The following is a 26740-nucleotide window of genomic DNA, read 5'->3' as shown; positions in this document are numbered from 1 at the left end:
TTGGGTTTATTCCAGCGGTACCGGGAAGTCACTGAGAGGTTTCATTCTGGATCCTGTCTGCCGAGGAGGTGGGACCCAGGCTATTCACGGGGCCGGGAGACGTTCAGAAGACCTGCCCAGCCCGGGCTCGTGGGTCTACCCAGCACTGCTTTGTAGCTCACCACCCTCCGGGGCTCTCACCTCACAGTAATGGCAGAGTGACCCAGGCGAGAGGAGGAGACCAGGCTGGGGAGGGACTTTTTAAAAGGGAAGGAGAAAAACTTTCTAGAATCATAGGCAAAAGACATTAAAAAAAAAAAAAAAAAAAAAAAACCTTTTATTATGCACATCGGCAAACATTTAGAGAAGTAGAAGCCATGTTATAATAAAGTCCTAGGGACTAATCATTTAACTGCAACGATTATTCGGCCAATCTTGTTTCATTTATATCCCCATTCCTTCCCTCCCCTGGGATTATTTTAAAGCAAAGTCTACTATATTGTTTTATTTTATTTTTTAAAAGATTTTATTTGTTTGATGGAGAGAGCGAGAGAGCACAAGCAGGGGGAGTAGCAGAGGGAGAGAGAGAAGCATCCTCCCTGCTGAGCAGAGAGCTCAACATAGGACTCGATCCCAGGACCTGAGATCAGGACCTGAGCCGAAGGCAGACGCTTAACCACCTGAGTCACCCAGGAACCCCTGACATTTGTTTTAACTGGGAACATTTCAGAGCATACCTCTCTAGGGGAAGACATGAATGGGATATCGTTAGCCCACATAAGAAAACATTAATTGGGTATTTTCATCTAGTATCTATAATTCATATTCAGACTCCCTATTTGTCCTCAACATGTCTTTTATAGCTGCTTTTCTCTCCAGTCCAGGGTCCATTCCAGTTTCACACGTGGATACATTGTTGGCTGGATCTCTTTAGTTTCCATTTTGGGGGCTTTATTGAGATGTAATTCACACAGCCTACAATTCCGCCATTTAAAATGCACAGTGTGGTGGTCACAGAACTACACAATCATCATCATAATCAGTGTTAGAGCGTTTTCATCACCCCAGAAAGAATCCCCAAAAGCCTTTGGCACCCACTAATCTACTTTCTGTCTCCGTGGATTTGCCTCTTCTGGACAGTTCATATACGCGGAATCGCACCCCATGTGGTCTTTTGGGTCTGGCTTCTTGCACTTGGAACAATGTTTCAGGGTCCGTGAATGTTGCAGGTGTATTAGCACCATGTTCCTTTTTTTTTGGCCAAATAGTATTCCATCGTGGGGATTTACGATTTCATCTCATTTCTGGCTTTTAGCTTCTTTTAATCTAGACTGTGTTCGCCACACATTTGGTCTTTTGTCTTAACCCATGGTGACTCTATTTGGGAAGAGACCAGCTCGGTTTAGAATGACCCACGTGCTTAGTCTAATTGTTTTCTTATGCTTAGACTCGGGGCTAACATCTCTGGCAAGAATATCTACCACCTGGGGCCTCCCAGGTTAGCACCCTACCAGTGATGCTAACCGGGAGTTTGAGCTCCCGGTTAATGTGATGATCCCTTTGCAAGGGTACGTTTTCCCTTTTTAGTAAGCCAGTAATTGGGGGGATGATAGTGTGAGACCATGGGCATCTCCTGTTCCTTCACAGGCTTGTCGCTCAATGCTTTGAGCATCCTTGGTGACCGTGGCCTGAATCCATTTTGATGTTAGGGTTTGCAAATGGTGATTTTGTGATGCTTTATCCATTTTTAATGGGCATCCTTCCATAAAGAAATGCTTCCCCTCTCTCTCTCACTGCCTTTTGAAGTTACTCATTTGTAGTCATTATTCATAATCATGCTCAAATTGTCCCAAATTTGGCTTGTTGGAACTTCTTTCTGCAGGCGCCTGGGTCCTTTTGCGAGATCACATCGTTCTTTGCACGGTCTCTAACCTCCCAGAATAATAAGATGTTCCAGATCGACCTGGCATCTGGAACGAGCTATTTCTCCAAGGAGCCCGGTTCCTCTTAGTACGGAATAATATTTAGAAACCAACTTCTAGCTAGTAGGTAGTCTCCCTGTGATGGAGGAGTCATTCCTTTGGGGCCCTTTCATGAAGTGCTACTGGGATGTGTGTGTGTGATGTATGGACATATACACGTATGTATATACAGTACATATATATGACATATATTTATGTGGATGATGTTGGAACAATAGCCACGGGCCATTGGCAGCAAGCACAGAGCCCGAGGTGCCTGGAGGAGCCTGGGGTCACCCCCTGCCCAGCCCTGGCTGAGACTGCATCACCAGGAGGGCAGAGAGTGGGAAGGCGCCAACACCCACATGTTGAACGTCCCCTTACGATGCCATTACTCACCCTCCCCTCCTGGCCCGAGTTACGGGGAGGACGACAACCTCTGCGTCTGGCTTCATTCTGTAGAGCCTCGGACACAGTGGTCCCCAAATCCAGGTTTGTGGATGATGGAGATCTTTCTCCACCCCTGCAGAGACACTTGGAAAACAGCCAGCCTCAAAGTGGGGAGCTGGAAGAATATAGAGAAAAGAGATATTCAGCCCGGGGCTCTAATTTCCTCCACTGACCACACCAGAGGCTCTCCTCCCACGTCTCCCTCCCTGGCATGGATGAGCCTGCAAGAGAGCCCTGCACCTGTCACAGGATAGTGGCACTTGAGCCCCTACCACACGGACTCCGTCATCCTCCCAGGTGGCCCAGTTTGGGCAAATGCCCTGGGGTACCACTGATAGCTTGGGAGGGTCCAGGGTAGGCGAGCTGGATGCGTTGATGCTTTGGAAGCGTCTGTCAAAGCTGTGGTTGGTCACAAGCTTGAAGTCGCCCCAGAGCCTGCTGGGGTTGCTATACCAGCTACCAGAAGTAGGGGAGCCTTGATGAATGACACAGCGTAGATCAGTGTGTCCCCAAGGGAGGCCCCCAGACTCTGCTTCAGAGGCGCTGCCCCCCCCAGAGAGCTGCTGGGTCAGCTCTGGGAGGTGCAGCTGGGACCCGATCTGGGGTCCTGTTTTGTGTGGTGAGCAGAGGGGCTCCTGAGGCAGGGCTGACCCCCACGCCCAGATGCTCATCCTGCCGGTGGTCCGGGGCTGTGCCAACCCCCAATCTGGTTCCCTGAGGCTGGCTTGAGAGGCCTCTCTGACAGCCACGTCCTGAGGTTCCACCAGAGAAAGAAGGCTGTGGGTCCCAGGACAGGCCTATAATGGCCCCCGACCGTGCCTTGGGGTGAGCCTGCTTCCCCGCTCATTGAGTGGCTCAGGATGGGAGTGGCCATCACATGCCCTGCTCAGAGACCCTCTTGAATCACTAATGTAACTGCTAATAATGGGGCAACAAAGACCCAGAATTGACCCTCCTCCCCTTTAGGGTCACAGGCTCCTGTGACCAATGTGGTGTTTCTAGCTGGTAAGCCTTAACATTCTGTACCAGAACCATCCTGGGCCTGGGGCAAGCTGCTTAGGACCCGTGGGTTTGGAGGTATTTGGGACAGTGGTTTATTTGCTGGCAGCGGGAAGACCTAAAAAGGCAATCCAAAGGCTGAATGAATGAAAGCGGAGAGGCAGCTGTGCTGAGAAATCCCTCCTGCCTCTCGGGGTTCGAGAGCAGCGCGTCTCGGAGGTGGCCAGGCGCCCCCGTGCACGGTGCATGGATTGAAGGTTGGATACGCCGGACCCCAGGGGATTCAGATCAGAAGTCCTGTTCTGAGTCCTCGGTGCCAGGAGGTGGTGGCCTGCTTTAACTCTCCGCTCCCCCGGGCAGCTTCTGTAGGTTGAGGATGCAGGCGGCACGCAGAACGGTTTACCAGCAGAGGGCAGCTGAGGGGTTAACTCCCCAAATCAAGGACTGGGAGAAGAGGAGGGAGACCTGGTTTGGAGTAGTTCCCTCAGAGCGTGTGCTGGAGCCTTCCTCCCATTCGCCTGCAAGCCCGGCCACCACCCTAGGAGCGGCGTGGGGTCAGGGGCACTCCCGCCTGCCCTCTCCCAGAATATGGTGACGTGAGGGTTAATGGGAGCACGCGCTCGCGTCCCCGAACTACCCCAGCACGGGGGCTTTCGGGGAGCCCGAATAGAACACCGAGATGTCCAGTATGGAGAACAGCTTCGATGATGTCTCTTGCCTCTCTCCCCAGAACCTGGGATCCTCATCACCAAGCAAAAAGCACAGCAAGGAAAACACCATCACGGTAAGCGACTTACGCTGGGTGCCCACAGGTTGGGGCGAGCTGGGGCTCTTCTGCCATGCTGGGCGGTTGCCATGGCAATGTGGACCGCCGAGTGCAGGCCCAGCCTGGCATCTGGGAAGTTCCAAAGCTTGGATGTGGTGGAAATTCACCCTCACCCGTGCTCCTACCCGCACCCGCTCCCCGTGCCTTCTGTTAATTTCACCTTTCACTTTTTTCCCTCCGGGTGACCGAGTGCAGGCGGGGTGGGAATGATGCAGAAGCCATCGTCACAGGGCGGGCGGTGGGGGTGGGGGGTACACATGCCCAGGCGGGCTGGAGGGGGTGGACCGTGCTCGGCACCAGCAATGTGACATGTAAATTACAGCCACAGCGGGTTGCTTTCATGCGGGGTGACTTGTGGAAGGTGTCAAAGTTAAAAACAAGAGAAAGCACCCTAAGAATAGAGTTCCGGACGGGAGCAGGCAGCTCTTGCCAGCCCGCCTCCTGGGCTCTTCCAGAAGCCCACCAAGCCCCCATGGGCAAGCTGAGGAGGGTCCCCCCCAACACACACACACACACACACACCCCAGCCCCGTGTTGGGGAAAGGGGGCAAATGCCTTGCTCCGACTGCAAGAACTAGAGATGTGAGAAGTGTGGTCCTGGATGTGCTGCTTGGTTGTGAGTGCAGGGGAGCTGGGAATGGGGGACCTGCTCCCCCAGGCTCCAGTAGGGGCAGTTCTGAGCCATTCTGACCACCCCCACGGACATGAGACCGAGAGTGGGTATGCTTCCCTGGCTTGTGCAGGCTGAAGATCCTGCTCTGGAAGAAGAGAGACGGTTGGGTATGCGGTGACATCAGCAACAATAATTGTTTCCCCTTTGGTGTGCGTGCACTGAGTGTTCCGAGTGGCTCGTTGAGCTCTCCACTCGCTGTGTGAGGTGAAGGTGACAGGACCAGCTTCACGTGGTGGCTGTGAACAAGGGCTCTGGAGCCAGAGGGACTGTTAAAGCACCTACTAGCTGCACAGAAGCCCGGGGCGAGTTTCTCTGCCCCGTTGTGCCTCAGTGTCCACATCTGTACAATGGGGAGATGGTGGGTGTCTGTGCCCTGGGGGTGGGGTGAGGACTAAATGAGTCTGTATGCAGAAAGCACTTAGAACAGAGCCTGGTGCGTAGTTACTGTGCTCAGTGCGCACTCATCTTCTCGACCCTGTTTACAGATGGCAAAACTGAGGCAGGCGGCCATGCCTCGCCTGGCTGGGGTGCATCAGGATTCAAGACCTGTGCTCTCCCCGCCTGTGGAGGTTGCCTGTGGAGGAGCGTGGGGCCTGGGGCAGGGCGTGAGCCGGCCCCAGGGGCAGACCTCCCGGGGGCATCATCCTCATCTCCAAAGTGCCGCAAAATGCCCCAGAGGCAAAGCGGAAGCCCCCTAAAGTTCCCAGAAACGGGGGAGAAAGAGGGAGAAGAAGGGGAGGGCGGTATATTAGAATTGTAGAAGAAAAGTGAAAAGGACAAATGCAAAGTGGAAAGCACTTGGCTGATGGGGATGGTCCCGGGGGCTCCAGGGCGGGGCCCGAGTCACCTGCTGTGCCCTGGCTTTGGGCCAGAGCTTGGCACTTGGTCAGAGTCTCCTCTCCGGTTCATTGTCTGTCCCTGCCTCTCGTCTTCCCTCTGCCTTCCCACTGACCTAAATCAGAGCTTCTCAGAGCGAGCCTGCAAAGTGGAGTCGGCAGCCTTAGCCTCTGGGACACGTGTTTAAAATGCAAGTTCCTCGATGGGTTCCTTCCTAGACCGACACTTAGTTGATCTGGGGCCCACTGGGACATTTGCATTGTCACCAACACCCCCGGGGGTTTTAAATAAACACTTAAGCCTCCGGGAATTTTTGCTGGAGAAACCGAGGACAGGAGGGACTGGCCAGAGGGCACGGAGCAGGCAAGGAGCAGAGCCCCGGCCTTGGGCTGGGTCTGCCGGCTGCCCGCCCAGAGGGCCCCGGACACCCCGCACGTGTCCGGGCCGAGATGGGTGCAGGCCTGCATGCAAGCTGCTGTTCTTTCCTGTCCACGGAGCACTCGATCCCCACCCCCCAGCCCTGTTCCCAGCCCTCCTTCTGGGCTCTGATCCTCCAGAGCTCATAGTTTCCCAGGGAGGAGACCCCGCAGGGCCACTGGACGGGGTTGGGGGGGGTGGAGGGGTGCCCAGCTCCCGGGGCACAGGCTAGTGGGGACGGGGTGAGCAATCTCCCACGTTGTCGGATCCCACCGAGCTGACATTTGCAGGCATTCGCTCAGATGCTTGCTGGGCAACAAAGGGCGGTGGCATCCAGGTGGGGCTGAGGAGCCAGGATTGAACTTGATTCTGACATTCCAGCTTTCCCTCCCTGCGCTGGCCTGGAGCAAGCTTCGGGCAGGGCCAGCCGTGGGGTGGGTTGAAATCTAGAGGATTCCAGAGGAGATGATGACAAAGCCACACTCCTCTCCTGGAAAGAGGAATCTGGGGGACTCTAGCCTCCGCTTCCCGATGTGGCGCATCGGATGCCCTGGATCCCTGGGGGCGGGGGGAGCTGGTGGGCTGGAGGTGAGCCCTTGGGGTCTTTTCTGCTTCCACAGACCCTGTTGCTCTGACTTCTCCTCCTCCACAGCCTCCCACATCAGCAAATTCAGAGCCAGCTGCCAGATAGGTGGGTGAAGGACCCAGCTCGGCGCTGGGCCAGGACTGGGGGCCACGGGGGATGCGCTCAGGACTCCCCACGTCAGGCCCCTTGGGTGGGTCGCAGGTGTGTTCAGCAGCTGTGATATTATGGCCAGGGCCTTAAGTGGTGGTCACAGCCCCCTTAGAACGCCCCAGAGAGTTTTGGTGGGGGGCTGCCCTGGCAGAACCTCAGGGAAGAGAGGGGCTTACTCTGTGTATCTGAGGGTTGGAGAAAACAGTTGGTGTCAGCGTGAAGATGTTACTGGTCGCGGACGGTGATCTCAGGAGGAGCGAGGGTGGGGGCGGCTCCCGGAACTTCTCCCAAACAGTCACTGAGAGGCATACCCCCTCTCCTGCTCCCTGTTGAGCACCCCTTCCTACCCGAGCCCCTGCCTTGGGTGGGGTGTGGAAGGTAGCGTGACGAGAGTTAACAACAGCCGGATTGCCTGACTTCAGACACGGACTCTCCCATGACGCAAGCTGTGTGATCTTGCAGAACTTGCTTAACCTCTCTGTGCCTTACTTTGCTCCTCTGTAGAACGGGGATGATAATGGCAGCCACCTGGTGGGTAAAGCACCTGGGGCAATGGCTGGTATGTTATTAGCTCTTCTCGGAGCAGAAGGCTGTTCCTTAGCATGTCCCCTGTGTTTTCGGGGAGGAGGATGCCTTCAAGGCTCGTGCTTTGCCCAGGAGGCTTTGGGAGGAGGGCAGGCTTTGTCCTGGAGATGGTGTTAACCTGGAAAATGTCCCCCCGGGGGGCACGGGAATCCACACCTGGAGGTTTCCATTTGCTCATCTTTTCGGTTGGCTACTCTTCATGGTGGGGGGCAGTCCTGCACATGGTGGGATGCTTACCTCTACCCGCCAGGGACTATTAGCAGTGCCTCCCCCATTTTGTAACAACCACACGTTTCCACATTTTGTAACAACCACAAATGTCTCCATTGGCCTTGCCAAATGCCCCCGGGTGGGGGTGGGGTGGTAAGAGAGCAAACTCGCCCCCAGGTCGACAGTCACTGAGTTCGCTTCTTGGTGCTGGGAGGTCTCCCTGCACAATCTCTCATGTTCTCTGCTTATCCTCTCTGCTGCGTGGCTCGGAGCCCCCATCACGACTCCCAGTCCCGGGGGAGCCTCCCTGGTGGCCAAGGTCCATGTTTTTCCTCCACAGAGCTCACCCCACCAGCAGCCCAGTCAGGTCACTGTCCTGCTAGACATTTCTGGGCCTCCCACGCCTGCAAGGCCCCCCTCCGGCCTCAGTTTAACTGCGTTCCCCTGCTGTGGGTGCATCCTCAGACCCCGGGCCCTTTTCCTCCCTGCAGCCCTCTGTACCTCCCACCCCCCGTCTGCCTAACCCTCACTCTCTTATTACCCTAAAACTCGCTCAGGTTCCTTTCCCCAAGCCCCAGGCCTTCCAGCAGTCCCAGCGCCCACGCTTACCCCAGTGGTAGATTTATCCCAAAGTCGTGCAATCACTTCTGTACTTGTTTGCCTTCCTCGAGGGGCTACAAAACTGTCGAGGACAGAGACCATTCCGTCCGCCTCTGGCCTTTGGTCATTGCACCAAGAAACTCTTTCAGAGCACTCCTCGGGGGCCTGTGCTTGCCAGGGAATAGGGAAACAGCAGGGAAAGGGTCTCCTTCCCCTCCTGGAGCAGACGGTCTGGCCAATTAAACGGTCATGAGAAGTGTAATTACAAATGTATGTGTGCAAAGTGCTGGAAAGATCTAGCATCGCGAGGGGCACGCGAGAAATGTTCGCATGCGTTCGGTGGACGAGCAAGCGTTCCTCTGAATAGCAGCGCGGTTGAGGTGTGAGCTCTGCTGTCAGCCCAGCCCGGATTCCGAGTCTAAGCTTCTGTGATCTTTCGTTTCCTCCTGTAAAATGAGGCCCATGGTACCCAGCTCGTGGGGCTGCTGGGATGATGACGTGGGAATGTGTGCAAGGCTCCTGGTGGGGAGCCCGAGGGAAGGGCTCCTCAGGGATTCCCAGTGGTTACAACTGCCTCCCCACCAGGGGGCTGGCGGGCGTGTAGTTCTCGGGCTGCCCACAGCGGGTGCAGAGCTCGGAGGAGCACTGGGGGAATCCCTGTGGGCCCGCTGGGAGCAGACATCCCCAAACCAGAACTGGTAGAGGCAGAGGGCAGGCACCCTGGGGCCCCTGGCCAGTCCATCCAAGGACCCGTGTCCCCTACAAAGTGGTAGATGCAATGACAGGGATGAGTCCTTATCCTCCCCACCCCCCTCACCTCTACCCCCTGGTCTTTCCTACCCCTCCCTACTTCCCTCTGGAGTGGGCATCTCGGCCCTTCCTTCCACCAGGTGTGTGTATCCCGGAGGAGGGGGCTCCTGTCCTTGGCTGGGACTTCTCCCATGCTGTCCTTCCGGGACTGCAAGCGAGACCCAGGCCCCTGGCAGCCGGGGCAGGATGCTACATCTACTCAGCCGCCCGTGAGCCCCTGGACCCCGAGGTCAAGGCTGGGGGCCCCTGGGCCTGACTCAGCTTTGCCTTACACGGTGCTGTCATTGACGTTGTCCTCACTATTATTCCCATTAACTTTGAATTACGTGCCAACATTTAAACATGGAGACGCTTCACACACTCATCCCGATTTTCAGCCTCTCTTGGGTCGTGTCACCTGATGGACGACCCACTGGACTCCTGCTGGCTTGCCAACAGCTAGCAGGAGCCAAGAGGAATCTGCTCGTTGCACAGATCTCCGCAGACCCCACCCCTTGCCAAAGCGGAGGCCGGTCGCCCCCACCCCAAACCGCAGTTTCCGTGCAGGCGGGATCTCACCTGTTTGCACAGCTGCCTCACATTAGAGTTTGAGGCCTCTGTCCAGAACCCCAGGGTTTTCTGCACAGTGCCTGCCTCGAACATCGGGCGGCTCCACGGTGAGGCTTACAAAGAACTCCAATGAACAGGCTCCCCAGGAGCGGATCCTGGGCTTGAGGCGACACCAGCAAGAGCAGTGGTAAAACCATTTCCACCTGGCGGGGAAAGCTGGGACACCGCGGACATGCTTGGGCAGGAAAGTCTGAGACAGGCCCCAGGAATGTCTGCACTGCCCTCTCCCCAAGCACACACCCTGCGTGATCGCTTTCAACTCTCTTTGTAGAATACGAACGGTGATTAAAACGCACGCGGTAACCTCTCAGCCGAGTAGTTCCTCTCTCTGGAAGGAGGTGAGGTTATCAGCTTCCAGAAGTATTCTATAGATAAATAACCAAATGTGTACATATTTTCTTCTCTTCTCTTCCTCTCTTTCTACACAAATGGAAGCATCCTATAAATACCATTCTACATCTTGTTTTTTTTCTTCCCCACTTAATAATAGGATTATTAATAATTAATAATTAATAATAATTAACACATAAGAACTTTCTCGCGGTGTCTTCTGCTGCCCATGCAAATGCCAGAGATGCCCCCCATGCCCCCCGCCCCCGGCCTGTGCTCTGTGTGACCACTCCCCTGCTCATGGACAGTGGGGTTGTGTTTTTGCTGCTACAGATGGGTCTGAAAGACCGTGCGTGCATCATTGCACGCACACGCAGATACATCCGTAGGGCGTGCTTTTTGAATTGCAGTCCCTGGTTTGGGGGCTCAGGTCATGTGCGGTGTTGATGGATCCTGTTACACTGCCCTTCAGAGCGTTGGGACCGGTTCCAGCCCCTCGGGGGTAGGCGTGAGTGCTGTTGCCCCTCATTTGAAATGCGGGCCCCTGGAGCATCCCAGGACTTCAGGGCGCATCCTGTCAAGCTGGCGCTGACGGGAGACCTCGGTGATGCTGTGTTCCAGGGGCAGAGCCCTCCCAGCTGCTCCCAACCCCCCAGACAAGGTGTTTCCTTTCTTGTTCTGTGCCCTGCAGATAAACTGCGTGACGTTCCCACACCCAGACACGATGCCAGAGCAGCAGCTATTGAAACCGACCGAGTGGAGCTATTGTGACTATTTCTGGGTAAGTGTGCCTCAGTTTCCCCCACCGTGTGACCATCCCCCACCACGCCCTCCCCCCTGAGGATCAGGAGTGGACACCCAGAAGGGGCATGAAGGGTCTGGAGCTCAAAAAAGAGGGTCCTCTCCAGTTGATACCTGGTGGTAGATTTAGGGTCCAAGGCAGGAATTTAAGACCCTCTTTGGAATCCAGATCATTCCCTAAATCTCAGAGAATCAACAGGATTTTCATTCAGGGCAACACGGAAACCCCGGACAGGATGCAGATAAGCACAAGGGTCACTTCTTGGCTGCTCGGTAAGGGCAAGAGCCTAAAGCCAACTTCAGTGGAGGTGCCTGGGCAGGCTCAGTCAGTTAAGCGTCCAACTCTGATCTCCACTCAGGTCTCGATCTCAGGCTCGTGAGTTCAAGCCTCGCATTGGATTCCAGGCTGGGGGTGGAGCCTACTTAAAAAAAAAAACAAAAACGGATAAGATGGTACATTTTATCTTATGTGTATTTTCCCACAATTAAATAAGTATCTTTTGACAAATGCACAGCCCACCTGCTCACTCTAGGAATAGCCCTTGGCGTGGGCATTTAAAGTCAGCAATGACTTTCAAAGTGAGATCACCTCATTCTGGATTCACATAGTGCTGATGGTTGCTCAACCTTGTGAACATATTAAAAAACCACTGACTTGTACACTTTAGGAGAAAAACAACAACAACTTTTGCAGGGACCCCGAGGAACAATAAATAAACAGAATAAGAGCTGTTTGTTTCCCCACCATGCAGAATGGATTGCTACCCGTTTTTAGATTTGCTAGCCAAGCATCAGACATAAGTGCTGTGTTCTGTTGACAAGTCACTTGCGTTCTCGAAGATACCCGGCGATTCCTGTTGGCCCTGCTGGTGTTTCTTCCTGGTCTCGGGGGGATCTGTGCAGGGAGCAAACATCGTGAGGAAGGTTCTCTCGGGCGGCAGGGGTCAGAGTGTACGAGACCCTGTAGGCCCTGTGAGCACGCTGGGGTTCCCTCTGTTTGCAGTAGGAAGCTGTTGGAATAGGATGTGATGTGGTTCAGAAGCATCGTGCGGGGAGGGCTGTGAGTGGGCGGGGGTGGACATCAGCAGCAGGTGCAGGAGTTAAAGAAGGATGGTGGCAGCCACAGAGATGAGGAGAAGTGGCTGAGATTACAGACGTCATTCCTAAAGAGGGGTGCAGGAAGCAGAGCATTCAGGGGAGACTAGCTGGCGCCCTGGGAATGCACACCCCAGGAGCTGGAGGTCAGGGTACATGGGGTTTCACGAGGGGGCATTGGGGAGCCTTGGGGCCCCGCCACTGGTTGGCATCCAAGAGAGCGATGTTTGTGCGCCCTTGTCCTCATTCAGGCTCTGCCGGGATCTGCTACTTACTCTGGGTTTTATTTTCCCGACTACCACTTTTTCCTCTAACAGAAATCTCCCTGCTGACACAGTCATTCAAGCCCACCGTTTCTGGCTGGTTTTCCCGAGTGTGGACACATCACTCGGCACGCCCATCCATTGTGGGAGGCAGATTGGGGCTCTGTATTTTGGGGGATTTTTCTTTTGCTTTAACCACGGTGTAGCATTTACATGATGAGGTGCACAGATCTTAAAAATACTTGGAGAAGCTTTTAATTGGCCAGAGCAGCCGTGCCATGACTCGGTGCGTCCCGTGGGGGTAGTGATCTCCCTGTCACAAGAGGTATTAGCAGTGTGGCCCAGTGGGCTTTTTGTCAGGACAGCCGAGGAAAGGGGATCCCATGTTGGGGTCGGGGAGTTGGCGGGGGATGTCCATAAACTTTTCAAATGCTTGATGATAGGAAGTGGGGTTCTTTCTAGACATCACCCGCCCCTTTCTGAAATTTCCAAAATTCCCTTTTCCTAAACATCTGCTCTGGAAGGGTTCTTAGAGATGCAACTCAGTCCTATTGCAAAGGGGGGAGCTGGGGGGACACAGCCTAGGATTGGAAAGGCCTGACTGTGTCACCTGGGGCTGGACCCTGGGACAGGGTCCTCACCGACGCACCTGTCTGAAATCAAAAGATGCATTTTTAACCCCTTCCATTAAGTACCAAAGCATCTTACTCTGGATTCTTGGTGGGGAAGGGCTGTAATGGGGGAGAACATGGCTTTAGGTGGGGTACCAGCCTGGGGCTGAGAAGTCTCTGAGAGCCCTATGGGCAGATGCCGGGACGAATGTCCTGCAGGGAAGGCTGAGCCTAGGGACTGCCAGGCAGGAAAGAGGTATTCAGGTGTCCTTGAGGAAATGCAGGCAAAACAAAAGAGAACATTTAACTTTGAAATTTTGAGAGTATTTGCTTGCAAATGGATCCGGTACTGAGCTCCCGTTTCATTGACTTGGTCATCTTCCCCAAGTCCTGATTTAGTTAAAAGTTGACTAGTAGTAGATACCGCTTACTGAGCATTCAGGGTCTGGCCAGCACTGTGCTAAGCCGTTTCCAGAGGCCGCTTATCCTGAAATGACCACAGGAAGTGGATGCCAGTATTCCCCAGCTTCACAGATGAAGCAGCTCAGGCTTGGACCAAGTGGAGAGCTTGCCCGAGACTTCCCAGCTGGGATGTCAACCCTGGCACCTTGCCCTTTTCCAGAACTCTGGCCTCCCTTCAGTCCGGTCTCTCCCAGAAGCCCCCGTGATCTTGTGTGAGTGTGTGTGAGAGGATACCATGGCCTGGCTGGTGCAGGGGGCTGACAGGAGACAGGAGGGCTTACGGGTAGGGTCACCTGCCCCCAAGGCCACAGACTGTGTCAGGCCACCAGGACTCTCCCCGGAGCTTCCAGCCAGCCTCAGCAGCTACCTGGTTGGAAGTAGGAGGTGTTGGGCATCGGCAGCCTATGCTCCTGGCCACTTGCCCTTTTTCCTTTTCTTTCCCAGATTGGGAGAAGTGAGGGCCAGGGACGTTGGGGGGCAGGGGGGGGGGGGGGGCGTCAGCGGCTGCAGGGCTCAAGCATCAGCGCACATGTGAAGGTGGGGGGCAGCCGGAGAGACATGAGGTGGGACAGTGGCCACAGCCTTGCCCTTGGGCTGAGGTCCGCTCACCAGGGGCACCCGGGTCCCTTCGGGGACCGCCTTCCCCACGCTCCATTCCCTGCGGCTCTGGGCACCCCGGTCTCCTAATCTCTCGTGCTTCTGTGTCCCTTCTAGGCTGATAAGAAGGACCCCCAAGGCAATGGCACGGTGGCTGGGTTTGAGCTCCTGCTTCAGAAGCAACTGAAGGGCAAGCAGATGCAGAAGGAGATGTCAGAATTCATCCGGGAGAGGTGAGGCCCGGGCCCCTCCCAGCTCCTGCGGCTGCAGACAACCCCCCCTTGGCCCCTGAGCCTGAGGTCGGGGAGCGGCCGGGATGAGCACTGGGCCTGGTTAGCACCACGGGGAATGTGAGGCTGGGGGGCTCTGGCTTGTCTTGAGAAGGCCGAAAGCCTGGCAAGAAAGGTTCACAGAACAATGGACCGGAGCCAAGTGGCAGCCACCCCGTAGAGGTAGCATGAGGTCTGGTTTGCCACAGTCTCCACCACTCCCTGCTGTCTCCCCACATAGACTGCTTAGCTCCTTGACTTACCTGCGTGGCCCTCATTGGAAGCCCTGTCCCCGTCATAACAAAAGAGGACAATGTCGCCTTGTAATTCATCTTTGAACCCAAACCGTGTCCCGGACCTGGTCCCCCCATCCCTGTGTTCAGGGAGCTCGGTGAGATGGGAGAGTCAGGTGAGGTCACCGTGACAGGTGCAGGGGTTATGATGGTGGTTTTGCTGAGGGATGGTTTGTCTGAACGAAAACGAGGAAACCGTACATTCCGCCTGATGGAAACAGGAAAAAGTAGAAGGAGAAGGTCCTTCTCTACCTTCCTGCCTGTCAGTCCCTCCAAGTTCTGAGACCCTCTAAAGCACACACCTACCTGCACACACATACACACAACTCCCACCTGGAGTTTCCAGGGCACGCTGGAAATATTTACAGTAAATGCCAACATATTTAAAAAAATTTTTTTAAGGATAACCATAATGTAGTAATAATTCTTTGGCATTTTATTTTATTTTATTTTTTAAATTTTATTTATTTATTTGAGAGAGAGAGAATGAGAGAGAGCATGAGAGGGAGGAGGGTCAGAGGGAGAAGCAGACTCCCCGCCGAGCAGGGAGCCCGATGCGGGACTCGATCCCGGGACTCCAGGATCATGACCTGAGCCGAAGGCAGTCGCCTAACCGACTGAGCCACCCAGGCGCCCTTCTTTGGCATTTTAAAGCACCTCCTCTTTTCCTTTGGAGGCCTGTTTTCTATTTGTATAATCCGATCTCTATCTTACGAGCCGTTACGCTGGTAGGGAATGGAGAGGATGCGTAGCTCAGATGTGCACTAATAGACGTATAAAGCAGGTGGATGGGAAAAATGGCCAGAGTCAGAGTTTGAACACACGTACGGTGTTGTCCCTTCGTAAAAATGTCGTGTTAGCAGATAAACGGGATCTGCCACCTGAGAACACACTGGCCTTCCGTGGGCAATGCAGACTTTTCTTGGCAGGTCTTTCCGAGCCGGGAGAGGTGAGAGCGGAGGTGGAGCATGTTGGGGCCGGGGTGTTCCCCGGGGCCCCCGTGTAGGGCAGGGCTCAGAGGGGATGCCGGTGCTCTCTCCAGAGACAGGCCGGCCGTGTGCCTGGAGTGTGCATCGAGGAGCTTTGGAGGTGTGAAGCTAGGAGCACTTGGACCTGCTTTCGAGAGAGACGTGTTGGCCGCGGGCTGGGGGCTGCACACCGGCCGCCCACGTCACCCTGGGGAGGGCAGAGCGATGGCAAGGGGGTGACGGAGGGACCCGGCCAGAGGTGGCGGTGAGGGCAGACCCGTGAGAGAGGGAACGTGGCCGTGGGTCTCTCAGGGCAAAGCAGAAGATAAATCTTACTCAGACTGATGCCAGGGGGCTCCGTCGGCCCCCCCCCCCCGGTTCCATATCACTGCACGCGTGGGCCATCAGCTTCCCAGCGGCCGGGAACAGATGCTGCAGGTTCCAGAGTGGCCTCGGGGGCCTTCCCGTTTGCTGAGTGATGGGCCCGGGGCTTCGAAGTGGTGGCCCTGGGTGTCCTAGCACGCCCCAGAGGACCAGTCAGGTGGTGAACGTTGCCTTTGACAACACTGGAACAAGATGTGCCAGATAATACAGAACACTCCTCCAGAGGGTTGCCTGGAAAGTGTGTCAAGGGCCCGCCTGCTGGAAGCCAAATCCAAGGCCACTTCCCTCTCTAGGGAAATGGAATCAGCCCCAGCTCTGGGCACTGCCTGGTTTCCATGGAAATACTTGTCCCTGCTGGCTTGACAGTTGGAGGCATGGGGAGGGGGGGGGGGGGCGGGGGGCCCGGGGGGGGGGGGGGGGTTGTTTTTCCTGCTTCCCAAGGGCTGTCACCACGTCGGAGGGTCTAGGCCCCGAGTGCTGGGGCCAGAAGGGAGGCAGCCCCGGGTGTCCCGGTGGTCCATCATGAGTTACGTCTTGATCTAAAGGCCTCCCGTGTGTCCAGCCCTGGGCTAGGAGCCATGTGAATGAGAGTACTTCTTCCCGGCCCTGGAGACAGGTGGAAATACCCCTTTACAGGTGAACAGACAGAGAGATTCACGTAAGTCCGTCCAGCCAACGAAGGTTTTTTAAGCACCTGCTGTGTGTTGGGTGTATAGGCAAGAGCCTTGACCTCTCAGAGCGTGTGGTCTAGTGGGTTCCTTTTCCGCGGTCAGTAAGCGCTAGGACTGCAGGTCAGACCCACGGCCTGGCGCTGGAGAGCTGACGTGTGGGGTTTTCTCCCTTTGCAGGATAAAGATCGAAGAGGAATACGCGAAAAATCTAGCTAAGCTCTCTCAGAACTCCTTGGCTGCTCAGGAGGAAGGGTGAGTGTGGAGGATGGTGACGGAAATGGGGAGAAACCACAGACGGGAAAGGGGGGGGTTCCTCCTCACCGATCCCTGATCGCTGCCATGGTCCACTGAAATGGGGAAGTTCTGCATAGGCCTGGCTCCAAGTGGGCAATTCCACATTATTTTCTCTCTAGTGACCAAGGGCCTACCACCCCCTCTGCCCTGTGCCCGTAGCTAGACACTGGCCCCCAGACACTCACCCAGTGCCCCTCTCTCTGGGAGCAGGCTGGTGAGGCACTGGGTGGGAGAGGATTCTGGACCCAGGCCCTTGTTTAGAATCCTCTCCCATGGGCCCGAAGCCCAGGCTCCCCTCCCTCTCCAGCTGCAGTGGCCCAGACCGCCTTGGGTCGAGCCTGGGCTGGGGGAGGCTCAGCACCACCCTCTCAACCACAGAGGGGTCCCTAGTGGTGGAAGACTTAATAAGGCTTCTCTGCTCATCTCTTGACAAAGACTTGTAGCCGGCTGTGGGAATGTAAAATGGAAAACAATTTGGCAGTGCCTCAGAATGCCAACCAGGATTACCGAACGACCCAGCAATTCCGCTCGTAGGTTTAGACCCAGAAGAATTGAAAACAGATACTCAGACAAATAAATTTGCCCACATGTTCATAACAGCACGATCCATGATACCCAAAACATGCAAACAACCCAAATGTCCATCAAGGGACGGATGGATGAACAAATTGTGTCCATCTGCACTGGATATATGGATATGTGATGGAATATTATTTCGCCATAAGAAGGAATCCGGTCCTGATCCGGGCTACCATGTGGATGAACCTCAGAAACACTATCCTAAGTGAAAAAAGTGGGATGAAAAGATTGCACTTGATAGGATTCCATTTATATGAAATGTGCAGATAGGCAAACCCACGGAGGCAGAATGAGGTGGGCGGTTGGCCAGGGGAGCGGGCAATGGAGGGTAACAGCCTCATGGGTTTGGGGTTTCCTTTTTGGGGTGCGTATTCATCTGCTTGGGCTGCTGTAACAGAATCCCATAGACTGAGTGGCTTTGACAACACGAATACAATTTATCCTGGTTCTGGAGGCTGGGAGGTCCAAGATCACAGTGCCGGCGGGGTTGGGGTCTGGCAAGAGCGCTCCTCTTGATTTGTAGGTGGCCGCCTTCTCCCTACGGTCTTCCCTCGGTGTGGAGAGAGAGCAGACTCTCTGGAGTCTCTTCTTTTTTATTTTTTTAAAGATTTTATTTATTTATTCATGAGAGACAGAGAGAGAGAGAGAGGCAGAGGGAGAAGCAGGCTCCCGATGCGGGACTCGATCCCAGGACCCTGGGATCATGACCTGAGCCGAAGGCAGACGCTTAACCATCTGAGCCACCCAGGCGCCCTGGAGTCTCTTCTTATAAGGACATGAATCCTACTGGATCAGGGCCTCACCCCGTTTGACCACATTTGACCTTAATTATTTCCTTAGAGGCCCCATCTCCAAATAACAGCCACACTGGGGTGGGAGGCTTAGGGCTTCCACATGCGAATTTGGGAAGGACACATCATATGAATTTGGGGTGGGGGCTTAGGGATTCAACATATGAATTTGGGGGGCCACACTGGGGTGCGGGGCTTAGGGCTTCCAGATATGAATTTGGGGGGGTCCATAACGGGAATACAAATGTTTTGGACCAGGACAGAGGTGGTGGTTGCACGATATGGTGAATGTACTAAACGCCATGGGATCGTCCTCTTTAAAACAGTTAATTTTAGGGGCGCCTGGGTGGCTCAGTCGTTAAGCGTCTGCCTTCGGCTGAGGTCACGATCCCAGGGTCCTGGGATCGAGCCCCGCATCGGGCTCCCTGCTCGGCGGGAAGCCTGCTTCTCCCTCTCCCACTCCCCCTGCTTGTGTGCCCTCTCTCGCTGTGTCTCTCTCTGTCAAATAAATAAATAAAGTCTTTAAAAAAAAAAAAACGGTTAATTTTACATAACCTGAATTTTGCCTCCCATCATAAAGACGACCAGACTCGGGAGGGGAGAGTTGAAAGGTCCCCCGAGGTCTTCTCCCCAGTGCCTCCCTCCCTCCGGGGCAGGCCGTGCTGGAACCCCTCCTGCAAGGGGAAATGAGCCCCGAGGACGGTGGACGTCCTGTCGTGGGTGCTTGTGGTCGTCGGACGGCGGCGACGTTAAGTCCAAATCCCCCCGCGCGGCTTGAAGCCTACAGGGGACGGGCCACGCCAGCGCAGGGTGGCTTTGATTCAGGCCTCTCTGCGTGGGCTCGCCGTGCAGCCAAGAGGCCCTCTGTGGTTTGCCACTGACCCGGTGGCCCCTTTCTGCCCTGCACACTAGGCCCCAAGACAGGGGTAGGAAGTGGGGGACACGGCTGGGGGAGGTCACCCCTCCGCCCCGGCATGGAGGCTTTCCTGGACATCCCCCTGCCCTGCAAACGCAGTGCTGCTCTCGGGTCTTCCGGCTTCCACCTCCTTGGCCTGGGCTGCTGCCAGGGACGCTGCATCCTGCCAAGAGGCTCAGCATATGCTCCCAGCTGCACGAGCCAGGCCTGCGCCACATGCCGTATACACACATGCACTTACAAAACCCGGGCAGCCCGGCACGCGGTCGCCTCGCGTGCATGGACGCCGTGCCCCTGCGACACGGGCGTGAACGCGCACCCTGTCGCGGCTGCACGGGCGCACTCCTCCCAGCAGGCTCCCCTGGGGTGTGTGAACACGTGGGGTGCCCCCCCCGACATGCAGCAGTGCTGTTCTGCATTTGCTTTGGACCTTAGCGGGGTGCACCTTGCAGTTTTCAAGCGCAGTGCCAGAGCCTGGAACCTTGGGGCAGCCCGGGAAGATGCTGGGGGGGGGGGGGCATCGGGCGCCGCGGCCAGATTCCATTCCGGAGGGCATGTGCACTGCTTATTTATTCCATCTTCCGTTTCTCTCGCCTGTGTGGAAAGGAAATGGGATTTGGGCCCTTTGGGGCCCTTTTTTCGTTGGTAACGGTGACGTGGGGTGCGTTTCGATTTGGCATGCCTCAGACTGCGTATTGCGATGGAAATGTATCTCAGGTTTTATTTCTTTCATTAACCTCTCGCCAGATGAAAAAAATCTGTCTTCAAGCGAGAGAATTTCTTTTTTTTTTTTTTTAAGATTTTATTTATTTATTTGAGAGAGAGAGAATGAGAGAGAGAGCACATGAGAGGGGGGAGGGTCGGAGGGAGAAGCAGACTCCCTGCCGAGCAGGGAGCCCGATGCGGGACTCGATCCAGGGATTCCAGGATCATGACCTGAGCCAAAGGCAGTCGCTTAACCAACTGAGCCACCCAGGCGCCCCAAGTGAGAGAATTTCTAAATTGCTTTTTTTCCCCTAAGTTGCTTTTTTTTTTTCCCTAAATTGCTTTTTTTTTTTTTTTTCCTTAAATTCCCGGGGGCCCGGGGTTCTGGGGGTGGGGGGGGGGGGGCGGACCGGGGAGTGTGCTCACTCAGAAGCACCCATCGGAGTGTTTGGAACGGGGTCCGCCCACCTGTGAATGCCCAGCCTGGGGGCGGGGCCTTGGACCTTGTCCTGAGCGTGACCCTGGGCTCCCTCCTTCTCCACAGCGGCACCCAGGTGACATTCTCAGGCCACTAAAGCTGCCCGGGGCCAGTTACTGACCATGCGCCCTGCTGACCGTAGCTTCACGGACTCAGCACCACCCCGGGCCTTTTTGGCTTCCAAGCTCTGGATTGTAGGCTCGTGTGTAGCTTGGCTGCAGGGACAGACCTTCTCTGTCGGCCTTTTTTCGAGTTCCCCACTCCTCCCAGGCCTGCTTTTGCGTGGCGCCCGCTCTCACTGTAGATCTGTGATCCATCTTGAGATAATCCACGTGTATGGCGTCAGGTTAGGGTCGAGGGTTCTTTCTTTTCCCCTGCGGGTATACTGACCATTCGTTGAGAAGACCATCCTCCATCCCCCACGGAGGTGCTTGGCAGCGGGCAGGGCTATGTGGCACCTTCTGTTTGCGCAGGGCTTCTCCCTGAAAAGGTGGCTGGCCTTCTTCCTTGATAGACCAGCAAGCCCTTGCACTGCCCATCTATGAACAGGGATGGATGCCTGGAAGCATGGGGACAGTAACAGGCAGGTGTCCGGGCCCGCCCTGCAGCTGTACCCCACCTTCCTCTCGCATCTCCCCCGGTTCTCTGAGTTTCCAGATGTTTCCCCAGCCTCTGCTACCACCGGGCCCCTCAGCTCGGTTTGGGGCTGAGGTTTGGCTCACGTGGAGACCCACCGTCCCCCCGGGGAGGGGCCGAGATCTCCGATCTGGGTCTGACGTTCTCCCTCGTGTTGCAGCTCCCTGGGAGAAGCGTGGGCCCAGGTGAAGAAGAGCCTCGCGGATGAGGCAGAAGTCCATCTCAAGTTCTCCGCCAAGGTAAGCCGGCCCTGTGGCCTCTCTGGGTTGGCTCTGCGCAGCCATGTGCCGCTGAGTGGCTGGCGGTGGTCTCTCCGGTGTGTCCCGTCGGCCTCTTTCCGTGGTCCGTGGTGTAGATTTCCAGTGCTGGAAAGAGAGCCTCAGGAGGTGTAAATGTCCATCAGCCACTCGGAGAATCGTAAAAGGTTCATAAGTGCTAGTAGTTATAAGTTTTTATTACCTTTGTTTTTAATACAATCTTACTAAGTGTAGATCATTGCATTTTTAACACTGGCCATCTTTAACAACCACCTCACAAAATTCCTACAAATTTAGCATTCGGCTCTTCCGAGCCTCCCTGGCACACGTCTGTGAGGTGAGAGTGGGTAGTACCTCTCAGTCCCTTAGGGGACCCCCACTCTCCTTCGCTGGAGGACCTTGCGGGCATGTTCTATTTCTTCATGCTCTCGGGAGAGGCTAGACTGTGCCACAGGGAGGATCTGTTGGTTTGGTTTGTGACCTTGAGGACAGTGCAGTTTCTGTCCTGTTCACTCTGCCCTTAGTACTCAGGGCAGTGTCTGGGGCACAGTAGATGCTCAATAAATGTTTTCCAAAGTAATAAATGAACAGGGACAACTGACTAGCTCCTTCCGACACCCCCGTCTTTTTAAGCCTACTTTTTCTCAGGATTTCTCCGTGTTTCCAAATGACCCTCTCTTCCCCACTCCCCAGCTCGTATCTCCAAATTCCATCTCAGGCTCTCACCTACTCTTCAGGGGGAGAAAATAAACCCAGTGTCTAAATGAAATAATTCATACTAAAGTGTGCATGACTGATAGGGCTACCTTTTAAAGGAAGAGAGACCCCTTGAGAGTAGCACCATTCTCGGGGACCTTTGTCTCCTGGGGTCCACACTCTCCCCACTGTCCCCAGTCAGACACAGCAGTCCGACAGGGCACTTGGGCAAAGCACTTAAACTCTGAGTCCCCGTTTTGAAATTGGGAGGGCACCCTGCCTCCTTAACTACCGTAGGAAGGTAGCATCTCCCAAAGGCAGCTGCTCTTCCCTGACTCCCACACTCCGAGCTCATGGTTCCATCTGTTCTCCAGAGCTTTCCTCATTGTAATCGCCATTCTGGGCTTTGGGGTCCCCATGGGATGTGTGCTGTTGGAGGACAGGAATCCAGCTTTGTACACGTCTCACCACCCCACCCCGTGATGGTCCCCCCCTGCACACAGAGGGCAGAATGAAGGGCCCAAATGATTGGGACCCACGAAGCGGCTCTATAAAGATCTGGGGTGGGAGGAAAAACAGTGCTGTTAGAAGCTCCCTGCTTCTGAAGGATGTTAGTGCCCCAAGATTGGGTTGACTGATGACTCAGCCATGAGTGAAACTTTCAGGGCTCACAGCGGGACCCTAACCCAGCCACTGAGCACTTTGCGGGAAACTTGCCGGTCGGGTGTGGGGAGGGGGCTCCACGAGGCGTTTTTTTCCTGCCTTGTGCAAAGCAGTGAGTTACTTTCAAGCCGCCGATCGATCGGACAGTGTTCCCTTCAGGCCTCCCTTCTCGCGTCCTGACCCCGAGGGCTCTGCCCTCTGTGGAGGCAGAAGCCTCCACTGATGGGAGAGAGGGACAGGGGAGACTGCCCGTGTGCAGTAGAGCCGAGTCTTCAACCTCTGAAAGGTCACCTGCGGGGTCCCCACGAACCCTGGTGGCACCTCCTGCTCATCAGCAGGACCCTCCGGTTTGATTGTTTCCAGGGTGCTCAGCAGGTGCAGCTCAGGTCCCACCAGTGAAGGGCTCCATCCCACAGAGTGCCCGTTGCAAGTAGTGGGTTCTGAGGTTACCCACACTTCTGTCTGATGTAACTGCAAATAAGGAGCTCCCACGACACCCTCCTTCCTTTTGTTTTTTTTAAAGATTTTATTTATTTATTTGACAGAGAGAGAGAGATAGCGAGAGCAGGAACACAAGCAGGGGGAGTGGGAGAGGGAGAAGCAGGCTTCCCGCCGAGCAGGGACCCCGATGCGGGGCACGATCCCAGGACCCTGGGATCATGACCTGAGCCGAAGGCAGATGCTTAATGACTGAGCCACCCAGGCGCCCCCACAACACCCTCCTTCCATTTGATAATTTGCTGAATGGCTCACAGAACTTAGGAAGACCTGTACTTAGATTTACCAGTTTATTCTACATTAAAGGACATCATTAAGGATACAGATGAACAGCCGGATGAAGGGGTACGTAGGGCGAGGTCCAGAAGAGTCCTGAGCGCAAGAGCCTCTGTCCCCGTGGAGTTGGGGTGCTCACCAACCCAAAAGCTCTCCAAACCTGATAACTTATAGATTTTTGTAGATTTTCTTTTTTTTTTTTTTTTAAGATTTTATTTATTTATTTAAGAGAGAGAATGAGAGAGAGAGCACATGAGAGGGGGGAGGGTCAGAGGGAGAAGCAGACCCCCCGCCGAGCAGGGAGCCCGATGCGGGACTCGATCCAGGGACTCCAGGATCATGACCTGAGCCGAAGGCAGTCGCCTAACCAACTGAGCCACCCAGGCGCCCTAGATTTTTGTAGATTTTCATCACGTAGGCATGATTACTTATTAACTCAATCTCCAGGTCCCCTTCCCTCCCCAGGGGGTGGAGGAGAGGTGGAAAGTTTCAAGCTTCTAATCATAACTTGGACTTTCTGGTGACCAGCCTCCATCCTGAAATTCTCCGGGAGACCACCAAGGTCACCTCATTAGAACAAAAGATGCTCCTGTCATCCAGGATATGCCAAGGGATTTAGGAGTTCTGTGTCAGGGACCAGGGTCAGAGACCAAATATTGGCACAAAAGATGCTCCTAGCCCCCCTACCACTTGGGAGATTACAACGTTTTCTGGAGTTCTGGCCGGGAGCCGAGGACAAAGGCCAAAATACGTATTTGTTGTATCAGAGTCTCCCAGTGTGTAAGCGTTATAGAAGGTTCTGTGCAGGGAATAACTCCTTTGCCTTGGTTTTATCAACCATCTTGGCAGTCAGCATCTGCATTTACAAATGAGCCTCACAGAGAGGCTCCATCGCAGCTCATGGTCATGCAGCCTCAGGCTTTTGCTCCGGAGGAAGCAAAGGGCAAGACTCAGTCAATTGGCGACTTGCCCCCCAGACTTCTCTCTGGGCAGACCAGTGGCCTTTAAAGCACGGAGGACTTCACCATGCGGCTGATGGGGGGGGGGGGGGGGACTTGTGACAAATGTTCGATGAGAGCTTCTGATGCCCCCAGCCTGTCCATCCGTGTTGGCGGCCTTAGGGAACGAGAGTAGCAGCCCCGTGGGAGAACAGTGATTCCTCGAGGGCGAAGGGGCGCCGAGGATTTATTCATCTGCTGTGGATCACATGGCTCCATATGCCTAAAACCCATTTTAGCATCTGCTTCCAGAGGGCTCGTTGAAATTCCACTCTGAATGTTCCGTGTCGGGCGTGAGAGCTCCTTAAGAAATGCAATTTCGTCGGGGCAGTCTTTCAGGCTCTGCTCGTCTCCTGGTTCCAGCCACTGTTCGTGGCGACAGGCTGTTAAAGAAATAGGATTGCTGTACGCAAAGGAAGTGAGACCTGGCTTCAGCTGGGGAAGGGAAAATAGAAAATCTCTTTCTGATGGAAGAGAAGTCTCATCATGCAGGAGAGGCCATGCATGCAGACGGAAGATCTTAGGGAGACAGTGGGAGTCAAGAGACGTGAGTTTTGTACTGGTGCTCTTTCCCTAACACGCTTGGTGACCTGGGGCGAGTCTTAGCATCTCTCGGCTTCCTTTTTTTCTTTTTTTTTCATGTGTGAAGTGAAGAGTTTGGACCAGATCAGTGGCTTGAAGCTTCTTTGGCTGGGACCCCCGGTTTTGTTTTCCGTGGGCAGCCAGAACACGCAGGTGCCTGCATCCACATAGCCACGTACAGATACGTACATGCATTGCCAAGACAAATGTTTCCCGAAGCCGCCCTTGTCCTTCTACTTAAAATGCACTCTGGTGCTCTCTCTTTCTCATCCAAAAGGTGGTCCTGACCCTACACTGACGCTAAGCTGATTTCACTACTCTCGGACCCGCTCAGGAGGTCACGAGGACAAGCGTCCGGGAAGCCTTCTGTCCCTGGGCAAAGATGCTCAGCCATTAAGAACAAGTAGAAAAAGACACCCAGCCAGTGTTCTTAAAGAAACAATTAGTCTTGGGGCGCCTGGGTGGCTCAGTCTTTAAGTATCTGCCTTTGGCTCAGATCGTGATCCCAGGGTCCTGGTGGCTCAGTCTTTGTCTGCCTTTGGCTCAGGTCATGATCTCAGCGTCCTGGGATCGAGCCCCGCATCGGGCTCCCTGCTCAGCGGGAAGCGTGCTTCTCCCTCTCCCACTCCCCCTGCTTGTGTTCCCTCTCTCGTTGTCTGTCTCTGTCAAATAAATAAAATAAAATCTTTTTTTTTTTTAAGATTTTATTTATTTATTCATGAGAGACAGAGAGAGAGAGAGAGAGGCAGAGGGAGAAGCAGACTTCCCGCGGAGCAGGGAGCCCGATGCGGGACTCGATCCCAGGACTCTGGGATCATGACCTAAGCCCGAAGGCAGACGCTTAACCATCTGAGTCACCCAGGCGCCCTAAAATAAAATCTTAAAAAGAAGAAAAAAAGAAACAATTAGTCTTTTAAAAGCACTTAAGATACAGGAGAACCCATGTGTCTCTACCTATAGGATTGCATGCCTGTGACAACGAGTAGCATTATGTTTCCAGAAAGTCATCTGGAATCTGGGGGACACATTTTGGTGTACTGGCAGGTTCTTGGGCCCTTCCCCAGACCACAGAACCTGGGGCTGGGGCCCAGGAATCCTGAATGTTGAAAAGACCCTCTGGGTAGCTCCCAGGCACATGGAAGTCTGGAAATCAACTCAATTCCTAGGAGGCCCTCGGAAAGCAACCCCCGAGTTACCGAGTCAACAGGCTGAGTTCACCCTCATCAACCCCCCCTGCCCCCGATCAGGAGCAGTTTTCCACAGCAGCTAAGTGATGTGGCTTCTCCACCAGCATCTGACCTATATGGGAAAGGGACCTGCATGCTCTGGCAGTTCCCAAATGTGTGTAGCACCTGCAGGCTGCCACCAGGTGGGGGTGTTTTCCTATGCAAGGCACTTCTAGGGGCTCGGAAAATAGGAGGCATTAACAACTCACATCAGGGGGAGGGGGTGTTTGGTTGGCTTGCGCTCTATTAGCCATTGAAGGTCATCCAGCAACAAAGGTATCCACTTCTCTCCCAGGCATCGGACATTGAAGGTTCTGTCATTTACCCAGGTAGTCAAAGGGGCACCCACCCCGCACCAGCTCCGACCAATGCTGTGGACACAGCAGGGCAAAGCCAGAGGGGCCTCTGCCCTTTCGGAGAGCAGGAGCTCACAGTCCCTTGTATTTGGTGGTTTAGAACTACAAACACTGAAGTCTCGGGGTCTCCAGAGAAAAAGATAATGTACCAAGAGCCTGGTGAGGAGGAAGAGAGAGAAGTCCTAGGACTCGTGTTGGGAGGTCCTGTGTTCAGGAAGGTTCACGTGTGCTTCCCAAAGACGCTTTGGGGACAAGTGCAAGCCGAGGGGCCCTGGAAGACTGTCAGGCGGGCCAAAGGCTGAGTCGGGGGGCTGCGGGAGGCTGAGTCGGGGGGCTGCGGGAGGCAGAGTCGG

General features: G+C 54.8%; 1 protein-coding gene across 8 annotated transcripts in view; it reads left to right on the top strand.

Annotated features, from left to right (window-relative positions):
• GAS7 (growth arrest specific 7) overlaps nucleotides 1–26740 on the top strand; it is a 211089-nt gene that overhangs the window by 164248 nt on the left and 20101 nt on the right. For all 8 annotated transcript variants that reach the window (XM_034989598.1, XM_034989599.1, XM_034989606.1 and 5 more), the window contains 5 exons: nucleotides 4120–4173; nucleotides 10714–10803; nucleotides 13969–14084; nucleotides 16614–16688; nucleotides 20996–21074. In XM_034989598.1, the coding sequence (XP_034845489.1) occupies nucleotides 4120–4173; nucleotides 10714–10803; nucleotides 13969–14084; nucleotides 16614–16688; nucleotides 20996–21074 (414 nt within the window). The remainder of the gene's footprint in view (nucleotides 1–4119; nucleotides 4174–10713; nucleotides 10804–13968; nucleotides 14085–16613; nucleotides 16689–20995; nucleotides 21075–26740) is intronic.

The sequence above is a fragment of the Mirounga leonina genome, unplaced genomic scaffold (genome assembly GCF_011800145.1).
Source record: "Mirounga leonina isolate KUSES-001 unplaced genomic scaffold, KU_Mleo_1.0 Mir_488, whole genome shotgun sequence".
Classification (NCBI taxonomy): Eukaryota; Metazoa; Chordata; class Mammalia; order Carnivora; family Phocidae; genus Mirounga; species Mirounga leonina.
Note: the sequence above shows the minus strand (reverse complement) of the source record. Positions and strands in the feature narration are given on the sequence as shown.